Genomic DNA, 23,527 nt, shown 5'->3' on the forward strand with positions numbered 1-23,527 from the left:
TGGGTGTAGGTAGGCCCTGCTGCCATCAGAGGATGCCCTCCCACCCCCAGCTCCAAGGGCATTTCCACGTGTGTAGGTAACAACCAAGGTCGTATTCAGCCAGCTGACATCTGCCTCCTAAAACCCAGACACCTTGAGTTTGGAATTGTTGCTTTTGCCATTTCCACTCCCTTCATTTGAATTGTTTAAAATATCTTTCAGTTTGTCCTGGGATCAGATCCCTATTTATGGCTTTTATATTTCATGCCTCTCTCCCTTTCAAAAAATGTATGTTCCTTTTACCAGAGTGGGTTGCTTTGTGTGAATGTTTGCTGTTGACCTTCCATTTAAAGTTGTATTTTCCAGAGTCTTCTACCTACCACCTGATTGATCCAGGTTCAGGGAACAGTTTTTATTCTGGGTGGTCCTGGGCCTCGCAGCTCCGGGAGCCCAGCCTGACTGTGGCAGAGACTTTGTGCTGAGGCGGGAGAGAGAGCATGCGCTGGGGGAGAGGGGCCAGGCCGCGGCGTTTAAGCCTTTGTGCCGCACGTGAGGATTGGGGCTGCTGCGGGTCCTCATTGCCTCCTGAGCACAGGACCGGCGTCCTGAGGATGGTGTGGAGGAGGATTATGCTGGCAGAAGATATAAGTGCGTTGACTAGATGGTCAGCATAAGCTTAGGCGGTCGTGAGCTTTACTAAAATGGTGGCATTGGGAAATCTGGTAAGAAATTTTGAGTGGAACTTAGAAACGGACTGGCTATTAAAGATGACAGAGGAAGAAGAGTCAAACATCACACATTTTATGCTTGGAAGGACAACCCAGAGATAAAGAGATAAGGCGCTCAAGAAGAAGTAGTCAGGGCACAATTGTAGACCCAAGATAGAATTTGGGAGGGCCCGGCCCCGTGGTGCAGCGGTTAAGTTCACACGTTCTGCTTCTCTGGCCCAGGGTTCGCCGGTTTGGATCCTGGGTGCAGACCTATGCACCACCTGTCAAGCCATGCTGTGGCAGGCATCCCACATAAAACAGAGGAAGATGGGCACTGATGTTAGCTCAGGGCCAGTCCTCCTCAGCAAAAGAGAGCAGGATTGGCAGCTGATGTTAGCTCAGGGCCAATCTTCCTTTAAAAAAAGATAGATTTGGGTAAAGACTGAAAATGCCAGTTGAGAATCCTAAGCATTATGGACAGTTAAAGCTATGGGAACGGAGAACTAGCTGCAGAGAGGGACTCCTGCAAGAGCGCAGGAGTAAGGGTTAAATTTGGGGAGCAGGAGCCAGCCCTGGGGTGAGTGGAAGGGAGACACAAACAGGAGCAGAGGACAAAAATGGATGAAGGAGGAGGGCAGCCGGCTCAACGCCGTTGATGTTGAGGAGGAGCAAGCAGAATGACCTGGTGGCGATGGGGAATGTGGAAGGTCAGTGGTAGGCATTGCCGCCAAATTGTCAGGGCTTGTCTGTACATGGACTTCCTGCCTGGACACATATGTGTGAGAAAAGAGGAACCAGACTGGTTACTGCGTTTCCCAGAGTTCCAGTCATTCTTCATCGCATCCTCAGAGAACACTCGGCGCTCTCTCCAAGTTCAGGGAGCGGGGAGAGGCTGCTTCTGACGGATGAGATCCCAGGAGGTTTCAGGAGAGGCTGCTGTGAGGTGTGGCAGGCGGAACTTTATAGTTAAGCGTTTAATCCATTTAGAATGTCTCTCTGCATTTGGTGTGAAATGGGAATCTGCTTATATTTCCTTCCGAATAGATAGGCATTTGTGTCAAAACCAGTGATTAAGTGATTCATCCTTTTCCAACTGTGAGTAGGTCTGCCCCCTCCACATTCCTGCACACTCTGAGAGCTGTTTCTGGAGTCTCTGTGTTCCATTCCACTCTCTGTCTCTACTTGTCCCAATGCCATGCTGATTTGATTACTATGGCTTTATAGTATGTTCTCGTATCGCTGAGGCAACTCAATCTCGCTATTCCTCTTTTTCATATATTTTCTAGGCTAGAAAGCAGCACTTATTCTTCCAAATAAGGAGATCATTTAAAAATGTTAATGAAAGCAAAAACCTTGTTTGAGCAATCTAACTGTAATTGCATTAGATTTAGATATTATTTGGGGATAAATCGACGTATTATTGATATTAAATCTTCTCAGTCAAGAACTTATTTACATTTCCAGCTCATTTTATCTATTTTAATGAGATTATATAGTCTTCGTATATTTCTTGTTATATATATATTTCTAAATATTATATATTTTGTTAATGCAATTTCCCATTTCTAGATTTTAATTACTAGAATAGCAAAAAACTCTTGCTTTCTGAATATCAATGTTCTGTGTGGCCATCTTGCCATATTTTCTTATTTATCTCTAGTGGCTTTTTTCCCCTAGATTCTTGGATTTTCTGTGTGTATGATCTTAGCAACAGCAAAAAAGAGAAGGCTTTATTTTATCTCTTCTTTTCCACTGTTTACGCCACTTTTTTTTTTAATTTCTCACCTTGTTTTCATTTGCTAAAACCTCCAACACAGTTGTAAAAAGAAATAAAAGCAGTGCTGGTGAGTGTCCTTGTGTAGTTACTGAGGTTGGTAGAAATGGTTTTGGTGTTTTGCCATTCAAGATTACAGTTATTGTTGGCTTCTATAAATGGTCTTTATTTTATATTTATGTGCTTTCTTTTATTCCTATTTTACTTAGGGTTTTTATTAGTAATCACTGCAATGTTTTATCAAATGCCTTTTCAGCTGCTCTTATATGCAATTTTTCTCCAATTTGTTGATATCACAAGTTAACACATGTCCTGTGTGTGAACCACCTCGGCATTCCTGAAGGAAGTCCTAGTTTGGGTACATCGATGCCTTTTGTTTGTTACTTTATGTAAAATTTTTACATCTCATAAGCAGTATTAGTCTATTCTTTTTATAATCTCTTTATCAAAGTTCGATATTGAATACACATCAGTTTCATAAAAAGAATTGGGAGACCAGCCTTTTTCTGTGGTCTGGCATGGTTTGAACAACATTGAAAATAACTGCTCTTTAAAGGTTACATGAAACTTGTCTGTGAAACCATCTGGTCTTGTACCTTGTTCAGTGGTGGATCTCTAAACAACTTTCTAGTCATTTCTGGAGTAGTTGACTTATTGGAGTTTCCTGTTTCCTTTCGGTTCAGTATTAGCAATTTGTATTTTGCTGGAAATCATCCTATTCTCTAGGTTTTCTTTGGTTTTTTTTTTTTGCCTTAGAGTTTTGTGAAGTAGCCTCGTGTAAATCTTCTAATCTCTGCTGTAGTTGTGGTTTTGTCTCTTGTCTTTCTTCTCCTTCTTCAGCTTCTAAAGGGTTTGTCTTTTTAAAAAACCAGTTTTTAAATTTATTCTGTCTACATTTTTTATTTCTGTTACATTGATTTGAGCTTTTATCTTTATTAATTTCCCATTCCTGGTTTCCTTTGGTTTCTTTGTGGTTTTGGTTTATTTTGTGGGTTTTTTCCTTTAATTTTTTGTGTATTCCATAATTTTCCCACTTTCCTGATGAAGGCGTATGAAGCCGCTTCATTAAGTTTCCTTGGAGTAAAGCTTCATTGGGTCCTATAAGTTTTGATGTAAAGTATTTTCCTTTTCATTACTCTTTAGATAGCTTGTAATTTCCATGTTAATTCCTCTTTGATCCAGATTATCTAGGAGTGTGTTTCTTATTTCTGAGAACTTCAGTGAGATCTTCAAACTGCATGTATACCAGTATTTTCTGTCTTCCTTTAGTAAAGACATAAATAACAGTCAGGGGCTCGTGCTCCGTGTGAAGTGGATTTTTCTAAAGTAGAGAAATTAGCTGCATTGGCTGTTGACCTCTGAGGGATCTGAGGGGCTCCTTGAAGAATTGTCACGGGCTGGGCTGCTCTCCCCGATCTTCAGGGAGAGGATCACTGAGTAGGTGATTTTTTTCTGACCTTTACTGAAAAGCATCTATAAAACTCTTTTAAAGCTATTATCTTTCCAACTTCTTTTTTTAATTTCCAGAAAAATAGTAGATTCTAAGTATGACGTTAAGTTTGGAGGTAGGATTTTTTTTTTTAAATTAAACTACATAAATAGTATAGCACATAGCAGATGATTCATGTTGGAAAAGTGAAATGCTTTTGTAGGTGGTAATATGTGTTTCACGTATTTTGAAGTCAAATCCTCTTTCCCTCACAGACGGAGTATGCAAGGTTTGAGAATGGCCGCTTCGTATACCGAATAAACCGCTCCCCGATGTGTGAATATATGATCAACTTCATCCACAAGCTCAAACACTTACCAGAGAAATATATGATGAACAGTGTTTTGGAAAACTTCACGATTTTATTGGTAACTGTCTATCTCTCTCCTGTTTTGGCAGACTCAGTCACGAGGCTGGTGGGGACAGACAGCAAGGTGGGTCTGGGAGGCACCAGGGCTCCAGCCATGGGAACTGACCGGGCTCTTGGGTTGGGCCCCAGGTGGTCAGTCACCAGTTGAATTCACACATCCACAGGGCGAACTTGGGCTTGGTGTGGGCTCAAGTCTATAGAACAGAAGAGGTCTAATCTGGCTGGGGTTTCTATGCTTGGCAGAACTGAAATTCAGGGGAGTAATAAAAAGTCACAGTCTTAAGTTCTCCACTCTGACAGCACATTAGAAAGACCTAGAGAACTTCTAAACATTTCTGATACCAAGGCTGCATCCTAGATCAATTAAATCAGGATCTCTGAAGATAGAACCCAGGCAGGTGTATTTTTTAAAGTTCCCTAGGAGAGTCTAGTGTTAGCTAAGTTTTGAGTCTCAGCGGCAACGTAGTATACAAATCGTAAATGTGGCAAAAGCTGAGTCCATAGGTTTATACTTCAAACATAGCTTGACTCATTTCATGAAGGATTTGCCAGGCCCTCTAAGAAGTAACATACATTAATATAGCAAAATAGAAGCTCTCAGTGCCAAGGGAAATGCAAATTAGAATATAATGTCGTGACCAGGAAGTAGAGTGGGGAGATATTCTTCATAGGCTGGGAAGCGTGGTCAAAGCCTAACGGGCAGCAAAAGGGAGAGGAAGAAACGGGGTGCTCAGGGGCCGTGATGGCAGAACTTTGCGGTTCCCCATGCGATGCTGTGTGTGTTTTCCCCTCTAATATTTAACTTTAAAACAAAGTTTTCATGGGGACTTCATCTGAGGACTTGAGAAGTTTATTAAGAACAGTGCTGTCCTCAAAATATACTTATAACATATGCAGTAATGGGTTTCACAAGGTTCATTTTTTAAAAATAGGATTTCTTGATTAAACTGAGGGCAAAATGCCAAAACAAAACTTGGTGGAAACAGTTTGGCTCAAAGGGGCAGCAAGACGATGTTGTGGTCAGATGCTCAGCCCTTGGAAGGCCTGCTTTGTTACTAGGGTTAAGAACTAGAATATACAGAGCAAGAATTCTTCCCCTGCAGTTTTTGGGTTTGTTGAGTGGTTCTCAGTGATATGCTGGTAAAAAATTTTTTTTTTAAAAAGGCTCTACCTTAGCCCCCCAAAAAGCCCTGATTGATAACTTTTACCCATTTCCATGCTGTAAATACGCCTCCATGGGCAATTTCAAGCTACCAGTGGTTGTTCGGCTTGTGAAATTCCTTAGTATTTAGCAATAACTTTCAAGAGTAATTAGTCTTTGGGTGGTGAACATAATGTAATCCACACAGAAATCAAAATATACATAAAACGATGTACACCTGGAATTTATGTAATGTTATAAACCAATGTTACTGCAATAAAAAAAACCAAAATTAGTTATTTTTAAAAAGCCATTAGGAGCCACTTCCTCACACCAATGTAAAAAAAAAAGCAATAAATAATCATTTAAAAATTAAAATATCAGGGGCCGGCCCCGTGGCGCAGCGGTTAAGTGCACATGTTCTGCTCTAGCAGCCCAGGATTCACTGGTTCGGATCCCAGGTGTGGACATGGCACCGCTTGGCAAGCCATGCTGTGGTAGGCGTCCCACATATAAAGTAGAGGAAGATGGGCATGGATGTTAGCTCAGGGCCAGTCTTCCTCAGCAAAAAGAGGAGGATTGGCAGCAGGTGTTAGCTCAGGGCTAGTCTTCCTCAAAAAAAAAAAAAAAAAATCAGATTCATCCAGGAAGCTTTTAAAAATTCTGAGGCTTGGGCCACCCCCCTCAGAGGAGTAAAATCAGAATCCCTGAGGGTGGGGCCAGCATCACGGTTTTGTTCGGTTGTTTTTACACCTCCCCGGGCAGCTCTCCTGCACAGCAGGGGTGGCGACCCCCTGCTCCAGGGGATTGCTCCCTGAGCTGCAGGGCCTCTCAGGGTTCGCAGACATGGGTTTGGCATACAATTGACGGATGGATAATTTTGCATATAAGTTTCATTTACTCTAGGGAGAGAATCTCAGTGGATTCTCAAATGTGTCCATGTCCCTTTAAAATTTAGAAACTAGCCATCTGGGAGGAAGTTTGGCAAACATGTACTTCAGTAACTAGGATCCTTTTCTCTAATGGTCTTTGGTGAAAATCTAGTAGTTCACGGTTTGGGCTGCTGGCGGGACTCGTCCCATAGCTGTTCTCTCTGCTGTTTGAGACCAGGTGGCCACCTTAGTGCTTGCATGAGCAGAGGGTGAGTGTGGTGTCCCGGGGTGAACCATAAATAGCCTCAGGAATGAACCAAAACTTTGAGTAGATGGCTACCCTACCTCTCTTGGATCGAGTCTTAGCTGTTTCTTAAAAACCCGTTCTGAGTTTGAGCATTTTAAGGTATGTGTCCTCAGCCCCTAAACCTTGCTTTAGAGCATAGCCCAGGCAAAGGTGGCCTGGGAAAACTTAAAAGCATCTAGTCCCCGCAAAACCCACGTAACTGTCATCACGCTCCCGTGGAACATGTGACTTCAAGCAGCAGAGACGTGCAGAGAACTCACCAGGTTAAATTAACTTTAAAATGTATCATTAACCAACTAAATTCCTGTGATATGAAGAATTACTAGCTCTCAATAAATATCTGCTAGAAATATTTTTCTTTAGAAAAGCTGAAATTAAGCCAGCATTCCTAGGTTGTGAAACTCAAATCATCTCATTGATAAACAGGAGAAGAGTATTTGTCAGCTCTTCCTCTGGGGGGTGTGTCGGAACACCGCCGCAATGGCAGCAGCCAGACACAGTTGTAGGTGTTTCCCTGTGTGGCTGTGTCCACAGGGCCAGTTCCAGACCTTACTGGCTGGTGGGCTGGACTCTGATTTCATCAGGAGGATTCAGGAATCAAAGAGATGCTGTAGATGTGGGGCCTTAGTGACACCACCCAAGCGGGAGACAGCAACTGAACCGTGGGACAAGCATTCCTGTCATCTTTTGAGGTCATACGCAGACATACATGTTGCTAGAAACATTTTTTTCTTTCCTCCTTTTGAATCTCAATCCTGAAGCCTAAACAGGATATATTCATAGAAAGTTTGCAGTTAGTTAGGCTAGATGGTAGAGGCTCCAAGCACAGTGCTAAATCTTTATAAATATGGTGTGATGTTCTCACTGCAGAACGGGGAGGCCACTTTTACTCCCACTTTATGGATAAGGAATGTTAGCCCTACCTGAGGTCCCAGAGCCGGTGAGCGACGTAAATTAAGACTTGAATGATGAAAAAGACACTTTGCAGGATAGTTCATGATCACGGAATCAGAAGACTTGAGACCAGCTCTACTCTGTGACCTGGGGGAAGTCTCTGAAAGTCTCCAGACTTCACTTTCCTCCTCCGTTTACAAGCAAAATGCTCAAGTCTGTACTCTCCATCTCAAAAGTTACTGAGAATGTTTTAATTCATTCAGTGAAACTATGGAGAGATTCTAGTAGCTTCCAGAATACCGTGCAGATAAAACACAGTGCCTGTCCCATAGTGAACCTTGGCCTGGTGAGGGGAAAGAAGCAGGTAGATGGATGACAAAGATACAGGGAAACAGTGGCTGTAGTGTACTTCTGGAAGTACAGAGTAGCTTAACTACTTGAGCAGGTACCTGTAGATGGAGTGAGGTGGGAAATTCTCGGGGATGTTAAAAGATGCTGTTTAAGTTGCCTTGATGGATGAACAGACATTTTTCAGATTTACCAAGAAAAGGGCCATTCCGTAGGTATGTACTTAGTGTCAGGTGCTGCGATGTGGTGAGTCGGATAGATAGGGCTGCCGTCCTGGACTCTGGTGAGGGAGGCAGGCATTTCTTCAGCATCACAATGAATGGAACTAAACCGTGGCCGATGGCCGGCAGGGGTAGGTATGTGGTGCCAAGAGAGCCTATAAAAGGAGGATTTGATCTGATCCAGGGGGTCAAGGAAGGCTTCCCTGAGGAAGAAATAATTGAGAGATACCTGCCAGATGCACAGGCAGAGAGCGTAGGGAAGAATACTGCAGATCAGCAGGCGCACAGCACGCAGAACTGAAAACAAGGTGGTGTGGCCAACGTGGAGAGAGGGAGGGGAGCAAGGGGCTGGCCGGGTGGGAACAGCCAGAGTGGGCAGGGTCTCTTTGCCTTTGTAGGATGAAAACAGGTTTTCTGTTCACACTGAAGTTGTCAAGTTTGGAAGAGGCCATCAGGATTTTTAACCAAGAGTGTGTTGTCGTCAGATTTATATTTCTCACAAGGACATGTGGCTGCTGTGTACAGATGGGGATAGTGCCAAGTGAGGGCGGCTCCCGGCAGAGAAGCCCGGGTGAGGTTTGCTGGTACCTGGGCTGTGGTGGTGGAGAAGTGAGTGGATTCAAGAGTGATTCAAGGGGCCGGCCTGGTGGTATAGTGGTTGAGTTTGTGCACTCTGCTTCTGCAGCCTGGGGTTCACAGGTTTGGATCCCAGGTGCAGACCTAGCACTGCTAATCAAGCCATGCTGTGGCAGCGTCTCACATAAAATAGAGGAAGATGGGCACGGATGTGAGCTCAGCAACAGTCTTCCTCACACACACACAAAGAATGACTGAAGAGGTAAAACGAGCAGGGCGTGACGTTTGCTGGGATATGGGGGTGAGGAGGAGAGAGATTTCAAGGTTGAAAGACCTGCCTACTTGGAGTATTTGATCTGTGAGGGAAGTGGCAGGAAGTAAAACTAGAAAAGCAGATGGGTACCAGCACTGAAAAAAATCTTTGTTACCCAGAAAAGAAACATGTAGATAATCCATCACTGCGTCAGTCCATTTGTCTAGAGCAGCATGGCATAGTGGTTAAGAAAATGGTGTCGGAGAGGCCGGCCTGGAGGTATAGTGGTTAAGTTCATGTGCTCCAGTTGGGATCCCGAGCGTGGGCCTACACACTACTTATCAAGCCATGCTGTGGCAGGCATCCTACATATAAAATGGAGGAAGATGTTTGCTCAGGGCCAATCTTCTTCAGCAAAAAGAGGAGGATTGGCAGCAGACGTTAGCTCAGGGCTGATCTTCCTCAAAAAAAAGGGAAAGAAAAGAAAAAAGTGTTGGAATCAGAAGATCAGGGTTTCTTAGTTGACACTTGTATGACCTTAAACAAATTAACCCCCCAGCCTCCTTCTCTGTCAAAGGGGGTGTGATATAGCACCTGCTCATAGAATTGTAGTATCATACGAGACAATGTGTGTAAGGCATTCAATTGAGTTAGATGCATACTAAGCAGTCAATATATGTTGTCTATTAATATGTGAATTTTCGCTCACTCAGCAAATATTTCTTAAATGACTTTTGTGTGCCAAGAACTAAGCTAGTTTCCAGGAAACATGGTCCCTGTTCTTCAGGAACTTATAGTCCCCCGGATGAGATGGGCATTAAAAAAGTCATACACACATCTGTATGTGCGTACAGACGGCACAGCCTGTTAGGCTGGGAAGATGACAAGAGCTATGAGACTGTAGTCAGGAGCCATAAACTCAGATGCCGTAAGGGTGAGGGACATTAGGTGGGTGAAGCGGCCCAGTACATAGTGGGGAAGGAGGATCCCCACAAACTGGACTAGGCTCTCCAGTTGAAAACGTTTGAGAACACTGAGCTGGCCAACAAAACACTCGTGAAACAGAGTCAGGAAGCGTTTTGAGTGGGGAAGTTGGGCTAGATTGGCTTTTAGAAAGTTCCTTCGGAGAATGGCTTGGGGAATTGAGACAGAGTGAGACGGGGAAGGAGGTGAGGTCCCGTGGGGAGGGGCCAGAGAGCCTGGGGCCTGAGTGAAGGCCAAGGCCCTGGGCGTGAAGACAAGAGACGGATTCGAGGCCCTCGACTCACGCCGGTGAGTATTTCAAAATGCGTTTGAAAGGAAAGCCTAGATAAATGAAAAGAGTGAGCGTGTGGCCGCTGTCCCACGGATCCTTCACCCAGCACATCTTTTACTGAGTCCGGGCACTGCTGGTTAATAGCGGTCAGCCAGGCGCCCACGGAGCTTATGTCTGTCGTTGGCTGTTGTGAGACAAATTTCGTAAAAGTTTAGGAATAAGATGGGAGACAATTCCTGGGATAAATGACTGTCTCATGGGACAGAATTAGAGAAATTAATCTTTGTTGTAAAGAAATCCCCCCGCCCACCCCAAACTCACATCAATTCTCTAGGTCTCTTCTCGGGCTCAGGTTATGAGCGAGAGCCTGTCTGTCAGGTCTTTGTTCCTTATGGTGGGTAAGCTTAGGTAGAATTCAAGTTGGACTCGTAATATCCTGAATTTGTGCTATAAGGGGGCAGTGTCAGCTGCACAGATCTCTAGTAACCCACTTGTTGGATTTTAGACTGTTTCTCTCCAAGTAAATCATAGTCGCCATGGCACAGACAGAATATGTTTTTATCCGTGTGGTGTTTTATATATATATGTGTGTATATATACTTTTTTTTTTTCCTTAACAGGTGGTAACAAACAGGGATACACAAGAAACTCTCCTCTGCATGGCCTGTGTATTTGAAGTTTCAAATAGTGAACATGGAGCACAGCATCATATTTACAGGCTTGTAAAGGACTGAACATGGTTATTTATATATATAGATACCTGTATATACACACACACACGTGCGCACACACACACACTCTCTCCATTATCGAATGACTGACTGTAAACCTCACCACACAGGGGTGGTGCCCTGGCTCCTGAGGTCACCCCGACTTTTCTAAATCCTGTTTGAGTGAAGTCATTTTTTCATGTGTTCATCCCATCATTGTAGCTGTGAAGTTCTGGTACAGTTGTAAAAAGAGAAATCGAGTTGTTTCTGTGTTCTTCAGATCTGCAGCCCACAGTTCCTCGGGAAAAGCGAACCTTACGAACGCAAGTCTCTGTCTGCAGAGACCGGTTTTTCTAATTGTGGTAGAAAGTCTTGAGACAGAGCATTTGCCATGGGACATTTACAGCCTTTATACAAATGTATTTAGTTCTTTTTTTTCCAACATAAAATTCTTGTTTTAAGATACAAGTAAAATTAATCTTTAAATATAAATGTAAATTAGTACACAAAACTAAGAATCTTTAGACTTATCTTTGTAACTAATTAGGGTGGAAGTTATAAAAGAATGTAATTCACTAAATTATTTTTTAAATGAAACTTTTCTTTCTTTTTGAAACCAAATGTTAAAATATAGCCTTAAGAAATGCTTGGTAGAAGTATCCTAATGAGATAAATTTGTACTTTTTTCCTCAAGGTTAAAACTAATCTCCTAATCCATTGAACTCTTGAGCAGATATTGCAAAGGAAGAAAATTTCACCCCTTATCCTTAACGTATATAGTATATTTAAAAATATAAAATTGTATTGTACTAATGTGATGATTGATTATTTAATGAAAAAGGAAAGATGGCTCTTTTTGCAATAAGTAGATAAATACTGAAAATCTAAACTTACAATGTTTATAGTCTTGTGTGTGCAGTTATATTTTATATGGACAACCAAATTTTCTATTAAGATGAGTAAATATTTGAACCACTGAAATTTAATAACAAAAATTGAAAATTGGCATGAATACTGCACTGTGAGCTGCAAAGTATAGAAAGTCCTGTGGCTGGGAGAAAATTTCGTCAACCCAACAAGTAAAAGGCTCATCAGTTTTACCATCTCTGCTCCCCAGAAATTCGCAAGCATCCTCACCAGCCTGTGGATAAATTCTTTATTTCTGGTGATCCAATATGCATATTAACCTGTTAGAACTATATGAGTGTATATGTGTTTGTGTATACAGATATGCACATATACACACAGTCATTCAACACATATCGAACATCTATTTAGTGTCACTCAGTGCTAGGTGCTGATATGTATGCATATCTCAATCTGTGTCTGTAGATCTCGACAGAGTCTCTAAGGACATCCATTTCCTTGACATCTCTCAGTAAGTCATAGTACTTATTTGACTGAGGTTTGAGAGGCCCAGCTATCTGTCTCTGACCTTTCCAAATAGGCTCATAGGGGAGGTTCTCTTCCCAGGAGAGATTCAGTTTTCCAACCCACATATTCCAAAGCATGGCCCAGGCAGAGCTGGTTTGATGTGGCCACATGTCTTGGGTTGTTGCCCTAAGTGCTTCATTGGGAAGGGGACAGGGCGTACTCCCCCGTCCCCCAACTTCCCAGAGGAAAGGGACTTTTTAAAATTGTTTAGGAACATGTTAACGCAATAGAATGTTAAATAAGTTTTGTACATTGTGAAACAGGTCAAGACTTTTTCTTGAAGCCAGAAAATAAAAACGTTCTCTCACATCCAAGTAACTTACACACCACCTTCCTTCCCACCGTCTGCTCTGACCCTGCTTGTGTATCAGTTAGTGTCCAGTGGTCATGAGGATGTGGCCGGCTTGTGGCAAATAGGAACAATGGACCAAGCCTGGCCTCTCCCAAATTCGTGCCACTGGTCACTGGGAAGACCAGAGGAGAAAGTGCAAAACTATTCCCATTTGGCATGCACATCTCTTACATAAGCCAGTGGGATGGTGCCCATCTTCCCTCCCTAATCAGAGGGAAATCAGGCTTCCCAAATCAGACTACTGTTTGTTCCCTGATTCCAAGTGACCCTTTGAAGGATTGGCCAAGTTGTCTGCCCTTCCATCTGGTCTTCACCCCAAGCGTTTAAGCTTCTTTTGTGGTCACCATATTTATGGCTTCTATTGGTCACCTCTCTTAGGGGGTTTCTTTGGCTCCTGTGTCCTGCATATTTCCTCAAGGGAACCCCCACCCTCCCTGGACCAGGACTCTATGAAGGGGTCAAATGATCTTACATGGCTCAAAGCCAGGCTGTCTCAGAACTTCAGGGGGAGAGGTATCTTGTTCACATCCCCACCCAGGAATGGGCCTCCTCTGTGCTGCCACGAGGGCTCTTGGGAGTGACTTTTCAAAGCACAAATAGCCTGAGAGCCAAGACGACCAGCTAGCGGATAGTTCTGTTGGTAGAGCAGGACGCTCCCCAGTCTGCTGAACTCAGAGTCAGCCTGGGCCCTCTGACGCCTGGCCGCTAGTGTCCTCTTCATCCAGTGACTTTGTCGTTGAGTTTGGGGGTTCTATGAATGACCTAGAGGATTACTTTATGCTCTTAAAATGTTTCTGAGATCTTTTAAAGTTTGCTTCTTGTCTTGTTCTGCAGCTTTCCCCAGGGCAGATACTTTCTCCATCTTAACCGCTGGTCCAGTTACCCAAACTCTTGGCCCTCTCTCCGTCTCTCCCAAACAAGACCCTGGGTTAGGATTTAGATGTTAGAACATCTAATCCAAGTCTCTCTGTGCTCTCTCACCCTGGAGAGCAGAGTCTCTCCATGTGTCTTGTAAAGCTTTCTCAACCATAAAGAAGCCTTCCCAAAGCTCTGTTCTCCTGCTCTCTCCCGGGTGTTCCATCTCCTGGTGACCCTTGCTGCCAGGCTTGATTCAGGGACATCTCGTGCTTTCACTGGGTGTTTGAGGCCAGTTTTCCGCAGCCTAAACAGGGAGGAGCTGAAGAAGTAGGTTCTGGCCTGTTGGCATTCTTTTCCGTCTTAGCAAGAGACCTAAAATAAAATCAGGACTTCTTCAAGAACACGTGCTAGAATCCCACAGTGTCCACGCTACCCTAACCAGGGTTTCTCACCCTCGACGCTGTTGGCATTTTGGACCAGATCATTCTTCATTGTGCAGGGCTGTCCTGTGCATTGTAGGAGGTTTAGCAACGTCCCTGGCCTCTGCTCACTAGATACCAGAAGCACCCCCTTCCCCAGCTGTCATACCCAGAATGTCTTCAGACATTGCCAAATGTCCCATGGGGCACAAAATCGCCCCTGGTTGAAAACCACTGCCCTAGATCTTACAGGCCACAAGTGCCATATTTGGGATTTTCTTTTTCCTTCCATTTCACCCTAAGATAGCTTCTCTCCTGGGAGCCTGGTTTTGGGTCATCGAGAGGCAGGTAGGAATATTACTCAAGTGACATTGTGCCCATGTTTCTTCCTGTTTCAGAACTTCTGTTTCACAGCAGAGTCTCTCTTGCTAGAAGTATTCTTTCACTCATCCCTGGGGAAGCTGGGAACAGCTGTCACCATCATCCTTATGATCAAGTTACATCTATTTAAAGAGCAATTCTAATTTGGTCTTCATCCCTTAGTTTACCAGGTTAAAAAAAATCCAGCTATTTTCATTATTTCTCATAAGCTCATGGGTCTCATTATCAAACCTTTAATTGTTTGAGTAAATTTTTACTTTTTCTACTTTCTGCCTTACACACTCAGTGCTGTTTGTAGAACTTATGGAAGCCTCTGGAACGTGTCGTTTCATTGTTAGGGATGGAGGAGAGAAGAATCAGTTCTAAAAGAGGGCTGACAGAATTTTTTCTTTATCGAGCTAAATAAAAGAGAGCACAATCTACTCTCCTTCATTTTGTGGATGAGAAAGTCAAGGCCCAGAGGGGAGCTGACTTGCCCAGAGTCACCCAGCCGGTTGGTGACAGGACAGAGTGAGGCCCTAGGACCCCTGCCACTTAATCCTGGGCCTCTCCAGTGGAGGTTGTTCCTCAATGGTGCTCATGCTTAAGTGATCCCTGCGAATGTGTGGCCAGGGTCAATTCTGAAGAGGGAGATTAGGGACCCCCTCTGCCAAAGCGAGAGCGTCACCCCGAGCCAATGCTGCTTCTCCCGAGAGTGTCTCGTCTCAGCAGATCACGCACAGCAGATGTGAGAGCTGATGGCCTTTCACTTCCTCTGAGGACAGTTCACCTGCCACAGGCTGAGTCAAATTTCGATTTGCTAAGCATCCCAGCAGCAAAAGTCTCGCACTCAGACCAGCCAAAAAAACCAGCCCCTGTTCCAAGCACTTGGTGTTACACGTCCCCAAATGACTTTTCAACCCAAGTCTTCTTTAGGTTCCAATACTGTAGTGGCTTTAGCCGTTTTTTGTACAACCGTAAATTATTTAAATCCTATGAGATGACAGTCAACTTTACAAACCAGGTACATGGAACTTGTATAATTTTGTATATGCTCTGGTACACTGCACTTGTCCTAACGAAGGGTAGAACCAATTTTGTTTGTTGGTGTTCACACCTGTGACTTTAAGAAGATATGTCTGCACCGCTTCTTTCTTTCTGTTGATGTTTCTGTGGCAAAGCCCTGCACCTGTCATTTCTGAAAAGCCTTAAATCTTTGAGCTGTTGCGTGTAGGGTGTGCAGTGCAAAAGGCCGCCTCGGAACCGGGAGCCCTTTTGTAAGCTGGAAGCGTTTCTCTTACTACTGTTACTTTTTTAGGGAGTTTTAAATTCAGAGCTGCCAAAGTGTTCCAGTCAGCAGTGCCTTAGAGATAGAGACCTTAGTCTTGCCGCCAGCCTTCTGCACCCCTTTTCCACGTCCACGGACGAATTGGCCCCATATTTAAAACAGAACAAGCAAAAATTGTTTTCATTCTGTTTGGTAAGCCCGATTTTCTCCAGTTCTCTAGGAATCTGACTACTCTCTCTCAAATCTCAAACCCAACCCAAGTCAGTTGGTTGACCACACCCTCAAACGTCTATACCAAAACGAAAGGTTTTGCAACTTCGTAGTTCACTATGAAAAGCAAATTGTACTTTTAATGTTGCCTTTTAAATTCACGACCAAATACGTAGCTATTTGTGACTCTTCTGCACTCTAGCATGAAAGTGCCTTTGGTTTGAGATTCCAGCTTAGAAAAGTGCTGCCATAATAATGATAATTCGTAGAGAGACCAAAAATATTTTGAGATCACCGTAATGCCTTTGGTTTACCAGGACGAGTAACCAACCACAGGCCTCCGTTCACAAGAGCACAACGTGGACTCCGCCTGCTGCACGTCTGCCTGCCGTGGGGCCCCCCCACCCACCAGTAGCGCGGCAGCAGGGGGCACCCTGGGAACTGTCGTGTTTGTGTGCTGACGTGTGTCATCTCGGCTCGTCACCCGTCCTGCGTCTGCACGAGGGAACTTGCACACAGACAGCAGGATCTCAGCCGGTGGACAGATTTGTGCTTCTCCTTGTGTTCGTGTTCAGTCTCCGAGATGCTTTCTTTCCCATTCAGAGGACAGTGCGCACTTACCTGGTCTACACGAGGATACCATTCTGAAAGTTGGAAGCCTCAAACTGAGACGACGGTGCAGAACAAAAGTGAGTTAGGGTCATTTCAATGGAAGTGTTCTTCTTAGGCGAACGTGTTGACTCTGAGTGTTGTGTATGAATGTGCTATGAGCAACTTCCAAAGAGCACCATTCACAATTCGGTATTTTCAAAGAATGTTCCAGCCCTCCAAAGGGCACCTCTTTGAAGTCTGTGTTGGCTTTTATCGAAACCTTGTATAAATTGGAAAAACCCATAGAGGGAAGGAAGAGGAGTGAAAAGGACGAGAAGGCAAAACACACCAGCCCAACAAAAGCCAGGAAAAAAAAGATTTCTCTTTACCAATATAGACTTTAAAATGACATCAGACGTCTTTGAAAGCCTCTAAACTCGTAATGCGTATGTTCTGTCTGTCTCTGCCTGGTGTCTTTAAGAATGCCCTCTCTGGTCTCTAAAATTTCAGGAGTGATTTTGGTCCACACCAAGTTGTGGATATTTATAGAAATGTCTACAAGAAAAAAAATAAAATGATTCTATCCACACCAGGTTGTGGGTATTTATAGAAATTTCTACAAGAAAAAAAAAAAGGAAAAGAAAAATTGCTTAACACAAGTCCTCGTTAGCTGCTTGATGCAGCCCCTCCTGTCAGCTCTGCAGCACAACTTGGAAGAAAGTCACATCCTTGTTTTCCTTCTCTTTTCAACTGTTCCTGTGCTTTGTTTGGTAACAGTTTCCTCTCATAAACTCATTGCTTAGATCATTAAGAATGAAGGTTTTGTGTTTAAAATTTATTGCATTGCAAAGGGTAGTTTCACTGAGGTCGTGCACCATGAAATAAGATGAAATGTTTGTATTTATTGTCCTGCTTCCTAAGCCGTGACTTGTTTATTCTCTGTGAATTTGCATTGAGTCGGTCATAGGCCACACTACATCACTTTAGTATTTGAAACAGCGTTTATGTTCCCGCTCGTTCATCATGGAATGGAGTCACATTCCACCTGTCAGGTTGACTCTCGTGTCTGCCTTCCATTATGGGATCGTTTCTCCCTCCCCTTTCTCTGACAGAGGCTGACAGCTTCTAGGCGTAAATCAGTTGGAAACCAGCCTGATTTTCTTCATTTTTTTGCGTCAGTCATCTTCTGTGGTTAGTTCCGCTGTGTAAATTAGATATTAACTGCACTCCTTTACACACACACACACTTCTCCCTGTTACCTCCTTGAAAGATTCCCTTCTGTAGGCCTTTTTCCATAGGCTCATGACTGCAGATAAAAAAAGTAAAAACAAAACAGTATGTGCCTGAAAAACGACAACAAAAAAGATTTTGTAACACTTAAAAAAGAAACCTGAATAGCCTTTAATTCTTTAATATACTTCAATTTTATGTGAATTGGTTTTTGCCACGTGTGTTTGTTCTCATCCTAATTGACTTAGTGGGATTCTCACGGTCCGTGTCCTCGTGTCTCGTGTATAAGATGGGCTTGGGACTGCTGCCGGGAGTGGGCTGCCAACCTGCCTTGGTGACGAGCTCCTCCTGGGTCGATTGGAGAGCGGGGGTGGGGGGAAATTCTCACACACATCTTCTTAACCTATTTGCAGAAACTTTCACAAGGCATCTGGGTCAGCCTCCTGGCAGCACAGTATTCTCGTATTTGTTAACGTCTGTGTTTAGGTACTGGTACCTTTTCGTTTAAAAATGTTAAGTGTTGGCTTTAAAGTGAATTTATCTTTAGTATGATAGTTATATGAAAATTATAGGGTTTGTGTGCAGAGAATTTTTTTATAAAGTGCTTTGTAAAAAAAAAAAATGTATTCTAGCTTTCGCGGTACATATGTGTGATAACTTTAATATCCATGACAGTTAAGTGCAATTATTTCATCACTCTAAAAATGCTATTTTTGTGTCAGTTCCTGCAGGTGTTTTCATGTCTTTGCAAAGTGACACATTTTGATGCCTTCTTGATAAAGTGGTAGACATTTTGTAGCTTTCTAGAAACTTTGTATTCATACGGTATCAATGAAAAATAAAGAAAATGAAAGTGTGGGTCACCTTTTTTATCTGCAAAAGTGTATGTTGTTGAAAATGAAGTGTGCTTTGTGTATTGTGGGAGCTTATTTGAAGGACAGGGTAAAGGACCCTTTTGATGGCATCTGCCGAGCTCAGAAAGTGGAACATTAGGCATTCTGTCTAGCAGGCTTTCTTAAAAACATCCACAAGTCAGTCCGTCCGCCTGTCTCTCTCTCTCTTTAGTACTTCATTAAAATTGACCTAAGTTTTGCAGAACAGCTTGTCTATGGATCCCAGGCAACCCCGAGAAGCCATGTTCCACATTCCGTGGTGCCACAGTAGGTCCTTGGAAAACCCAAAGGCACACCAGCCCCACCATTGAGCATTTGTTGTTAACTCAGCTTGCTTGGGCACGTGCTGAGAACCATGGGTGGAGCAGAGGACAGGGTGCAGGGGTAAACACAGCGTGGCTCCTGCCTCCTCCTTGCTTACATACTTGGTAGTTGGGCTGTGTGTAGACCTGTGACCCCCTGCCCCTGTCCTCAGCATCATGGCGGAGTTCGAGATTCAGGTGTGTGCAGCACACACATGCATAACAGAACCTTGGGTTCCCCGAGTTGGTACAGTGTGTGTACGCCGTTTCCTTAAGTCCTCACAATAGTCCCAGTGACAGTGACGCTATTACCCCCCAGGTTCAGAAAGTATGAGTCAGCCAAAGTCATGACTGGTGCATGGTGGAGCCTTAAGTAGATCACCGGGGCTCAAGCCGGGACTCTTGACCCCTGCATTTTGGCTCACTGAGAATCCGTGGAAGCAGCTCAAGGCTGGAGGAGAAATCTGGAGGGGGCAGCGGGGGGAACTTTCTTAAACAACAGTGACCTTGGGCTTCAGACAACAGTGAGAAATATTCCAGCTGCTGTGGGGAGAGATGTCAGCAGGCCACAGTTTGGGAGGAATGCTGTTGTCCAGTGAGCTGCTCAGAGCAGAGGGAGGGGCACTGGAGCATTTTGGTGAGGCCCTATTGTAAGCCAGGCACCTTCGTAGTCACTGTTTCCTTTAACCCGCATGCTGTTGAATAAAGGAATCATTTCCAATTTTCTAGTAAGGAATTTGAGGCCCAGAGCAGTTGAGCCCTTGTTAAGATCGTAAAAGCTAGTAAGTGGCAAGAATTTAGAGGTGGGAAAAACCCATCCCTTGCAGCTCTGGCTCTACCACTGGCTGAAAGGCCCCTTTTGCCCTCCTCCTCTAAAACAAGGCGCTTTAATACATCAGCATCCTTGGTTAGTGCCTTTGCTTCCGGTCAACTTGAGTTCAGCAAAGAGAGTGACACACTAGGGAAACATTGCGCAAAGGGATTGAAGGAGCAAAGGAGAGGGGAGTAAAGGCTTCCAGGAAGATCCGGGGGCAAGCACCTTGGCTGGAGACCCCTGATCATTCTTCCCGCCTTCCTGCTGCAGGGGACTGAGAGGCAGAGCTACTAATTGAAAGCCAGATCAGCTGTTGTAAAGTAATCAGCAATGGATATAATTCCAATTAACAGTTTTGTGTAAACCTGCAAAGCCTTTGAGTTTTTCAAACTGCCCTTGAAGACGCCTTTGTTTTGTTTAATGCCCCATAGGTCACATTTATCTAGGTTGTGGTAACTAGCAAATAGTTAGGCTACCAACAACCTGACTGCATGTTTTCAGTAAACATTCTCCCATTTGCTTTGGTCCCAAGTAGCATAGACTTAAAAGTCGTGATCTGTGTTGATGATAAGGAACCAACTAAAATAGAAAGGCACAAAAAGATCGAAGATAAAGGATGAAAAATATACAGCAAAACACAAAAAGGAAGCTGATGAAGCTATATTCTTATACTAGTATAGCTCAAGGCAAAAATTATTACTCAAATTCATGAGACTGACTTCAGGATGATACAGGTTTCAATTAACTAGGAAGAATAAAGGACTCTAAACTTGTATGTACCTAATAACATAGCTTCAAATTTGTAAAGCAAAATTTGACACTCATGACTATAGTGGGAGGTTTTTAAACAACTAAACTCATTCAGTTGCTTATAGATAAAACAGACCCAAAAAATGTGGGACATAGAGGATTTGAACAGCATAATTTAGTGTGCTATTCTAATTTACAAAATACAAAGTAGTGAACCCAACAAGTGGAGACTATGCATTATTTTCAAAGACGTGGAATTTTTATGAAAATTGACTCTCCAAGGCCAGGGGTCCGGAAAGTATGGCCTATGGGCCAAGTCTGGCCCACTGCCTATTTTTGTAAATAAAGTTTTATTGGAACACAGCCACTACTATCTATGACTTTTTACTTGTCTATGACTGTTTTCATGGTACAATGGCAGAGTTGATTAGTTGTAACAGACCCTATAAGCCCACAAAGCCTAAAATAATTACTACTTGGCCGTTTACAGAAAAAACAACTTGCTGACTCCCATCCTAAGCCAAAAACCGGGGTCCTGCATCCAATAGTCCTAAAAAATCTGTCTCCCGTTCCCCGTGTATAGATTGTCTGGCGTATGGCTGTAGATCCCCTTGATGCCCATATGTGGCATCATAGTATCCTTCCTCAAGTGTCCCAGCCTCCCCTCCCCTTTGATGGGCTCTGGGTCTGAGAACAGGTTTAGATCTGGAAAGGGTGGGTGAAGGATGGTGATTTTTCATTGCAGCAGCTGACATCTGCTCACCCCATCTTGACATTTAACGATTAAAACAGCCAAGCAAGACCTTTGATGGCTGCCCATCTGTCGTGTCCCTATCTTGCCACGTCTACCAGCTATCTCCACAGATCCCCATGGGGCCATGCTCCTTGGTTGCCATTCCTTGCTGCCTATTATGGTAATTACTGTTCTGCCTCTGACAGCTAAGTGCTGCCACTTGTCTCTGCTGGTCCAGAATCCTGTCATCTCCATTCACCCAAGAGAACACAATTCCATATTAATATCCCCTGCCATCAACCTTGGCCTGCAAGCCACTGCTGAGTTTGTCAGCATTGCTGGTGCCCCGTTTACTAGTGCATTCACTGCTGATTAGGTGAAGGAGTGTCGTCTTTGGCTTCTAGCACTTAAGTAGTGGGTGTTCTGGTCCTAAATGATAGATCCTTCCCATGAGCATTGCTCTTGGAAGTTTCTGAGCGCGGCTTCAGTACTCTGCCCAGGCAGTTCCAGCACCTTAGACCATCGTCTCCTCCAGCTTCAGGGAGCTGTCCAGCAGCACATCGTCTCGCGGACACAAGATCATCTCCAGTTGTCTTAGCCAAGTAAGTCCTGAATTGTAGAAGAGCATCCCATATACGATCAACTCTCCCTAATCTAGCTCAGGTTCATGTTTTCAAGATTTACTGCCAAGTGTGTTCTCCCAGTTCCTGCTGGAGAGAAGGGTATGGACTAGGCAAATCCCGCAACTCTTTTGGTGATGGTTCCTTTACACCTGTATTAAGGACCAAACTTCCCCAACCGATCATGCCAGTTGGTCTAGAAGCAATAAGATGAGATGGGGCAGATCTTGGGGAGGCAAGGACTTCATCTTGCGGGGCATCCATTTCAGTTGATGCCTTCACTTGGTCTCCAGGCAGGGAAGGCTGCTGTCCACCAGTAAGAGGGAGTGGACTACTGGCCCAGAGGTCTCAGAGGAATCTGTGGTTCAAAGCTCTCAGTGTTTCCACCCAGACGTCCCCACTCCATGTTTCAGGGTCCAGCTCCTTAAATGTTAGAGCCTGACTAATATAGGAGACTTGTGAGGGCTGTGGATTCATCTTTATTTGTAATTTCTGTCTTGATTTTCAGCACAGTCTGCCCCTCAGCTGCATGAGCTAAGGATTTCTTTAAATGCTACCAGGGAGATCTTTTACACCGTCCCCTGAGTTGAGCCTGATGTTTTCTTCTGATCGCCCTTAGCAACAACCAGCATATTATTCAATCGTAGTTACCACCACTCTCATCTCTAACGTGCTAGAGATTGCGTAAGTTAGTGCATCCCCTTCCTTGTGGACCCGATGCCAATGTGCCACAGATGACAGTCTTAGTTATTGTGGTGCTACGACATTCCAGGGGACCAACTGTCTTAATTTAGGTCCCCCCTGAAGCAGACCATGAGCGAAAGACTCAAGTGCAGACAGTTTATTTGGAAGCCTTAATAGAAAGATGTCGCTTCATATGATGAAAGGTTACATTCACCACGAAGATGAAATATTTATAAATTGGTATGCACTTAAAACTGCCTTAAGGATATGAAAGAGAAATGAGAGAACCTCAGGGAAAAAATGTAAAAATCCAAAATCATACATTTCTCTCAGTAATGCATGGAACAAGCAGACAAGTACCAGGGAATATGTAGGAAAATTGAAGTACTGATGGTGTGTACTCTATATCCCAAAATTGTCATTCATATTTTTTCAGTCACATATGGAACAATATGAAAACCATACACTTGCAAATTAAGCAAGTCTCAATATATTTCAAAGGATTGCTACAATCCACACAATATTCTCTGACCACAATGCAATTAAGGTAGAAATCAATATAAAAGGGATCTTTAGAAAAACTCCAAGAATTTGGGAATTAGTAAACATTTCTAAGTAACCCATGAGAAAAGAAGTCATGGAAATTAAATATTTAAAACTGAATGTTAAAGAAGTACTACTTATTAAAATATGAGGAATGCAGTTAAAACAGTGTTTAGCATTAGACTAACATACTTAGAAACATGCATATTAGAAAAGGAAAAAGAGTAAAAATAAGCCAGGCATTCAATTCATGAAATCAAAAGAACACAATAAGCACAGAAATGGAAGGAATTAATAAAGATGAGAGCAGACTAATGAAAGAGAAAACAAACACGGTAGAGAAGATCAAAAAAGTCAAAAGTTGGTTCTTCAAGAATTCTAGTGAAATCTATAAACCCCTAGCAAGAATGATCTAAGAGAGAGAGAGAGAGACAAACTGACCAACTAACCAATCAAAAAACAGGAACTGGAATAAAAATAGGGACATCACTACAGATCTTACAGATATTAACAAAAGTATAATAAAATAGATAAAAGTATACTGTT

At 43.4% G+C, this 23,527-nt stretch overlaps 1 protein-coding gene across 18 annotated transcripts in view; it reads left to right on the plus strand.

The window, feature by feature from the left end:
* The window catches only part of TEAD1 (TEA domain transcription factor 1), a 252,789-nt gene extending 234,284 nt beyond the window's left edge, over positions 1 to 18,505 (plus strand). For all 18 annotated transcript variants that reach the window (XM_023646064.2, XM_023646068.2, XM_005612185.4 and 15 more), the window contains 2 exons: positions 4,168 to 4,320; positions 10,810 to 18,505. In XM_023646064.2, the coding sequence (XP_023501832.1) occupies positions 4,168 to 4,320; positions 10,810 to 10,923 (267 nt within the window). In that variant the 3' untranslated portion in view covers positions 10,924 to 18,505. The remainder of the gene's footprint in view (positions 1 to 4,167; positions 4,321 to 10,809) is intronic.
* The last annotated feature ends 5,022 nt before the right edge of the window (positions 18,506 to 23,527 follow it).

The sequence above is a fragment of the Equus caballus genome, chromosome 7 (assembly GCF_041296265.1).
Source record: "Equus caballus isolate H_3958 breed thoroughbred chromosome 7, TB-T2T, whole genome shotgun sequence".
In the NCBI taxonomy this organism is placed as follows: domain Eukaryota; kingdom Metazoa; phylum Chordata; class Mammalia; order Perissodactyla; family Equidae; genus Equus; species Equus caballus.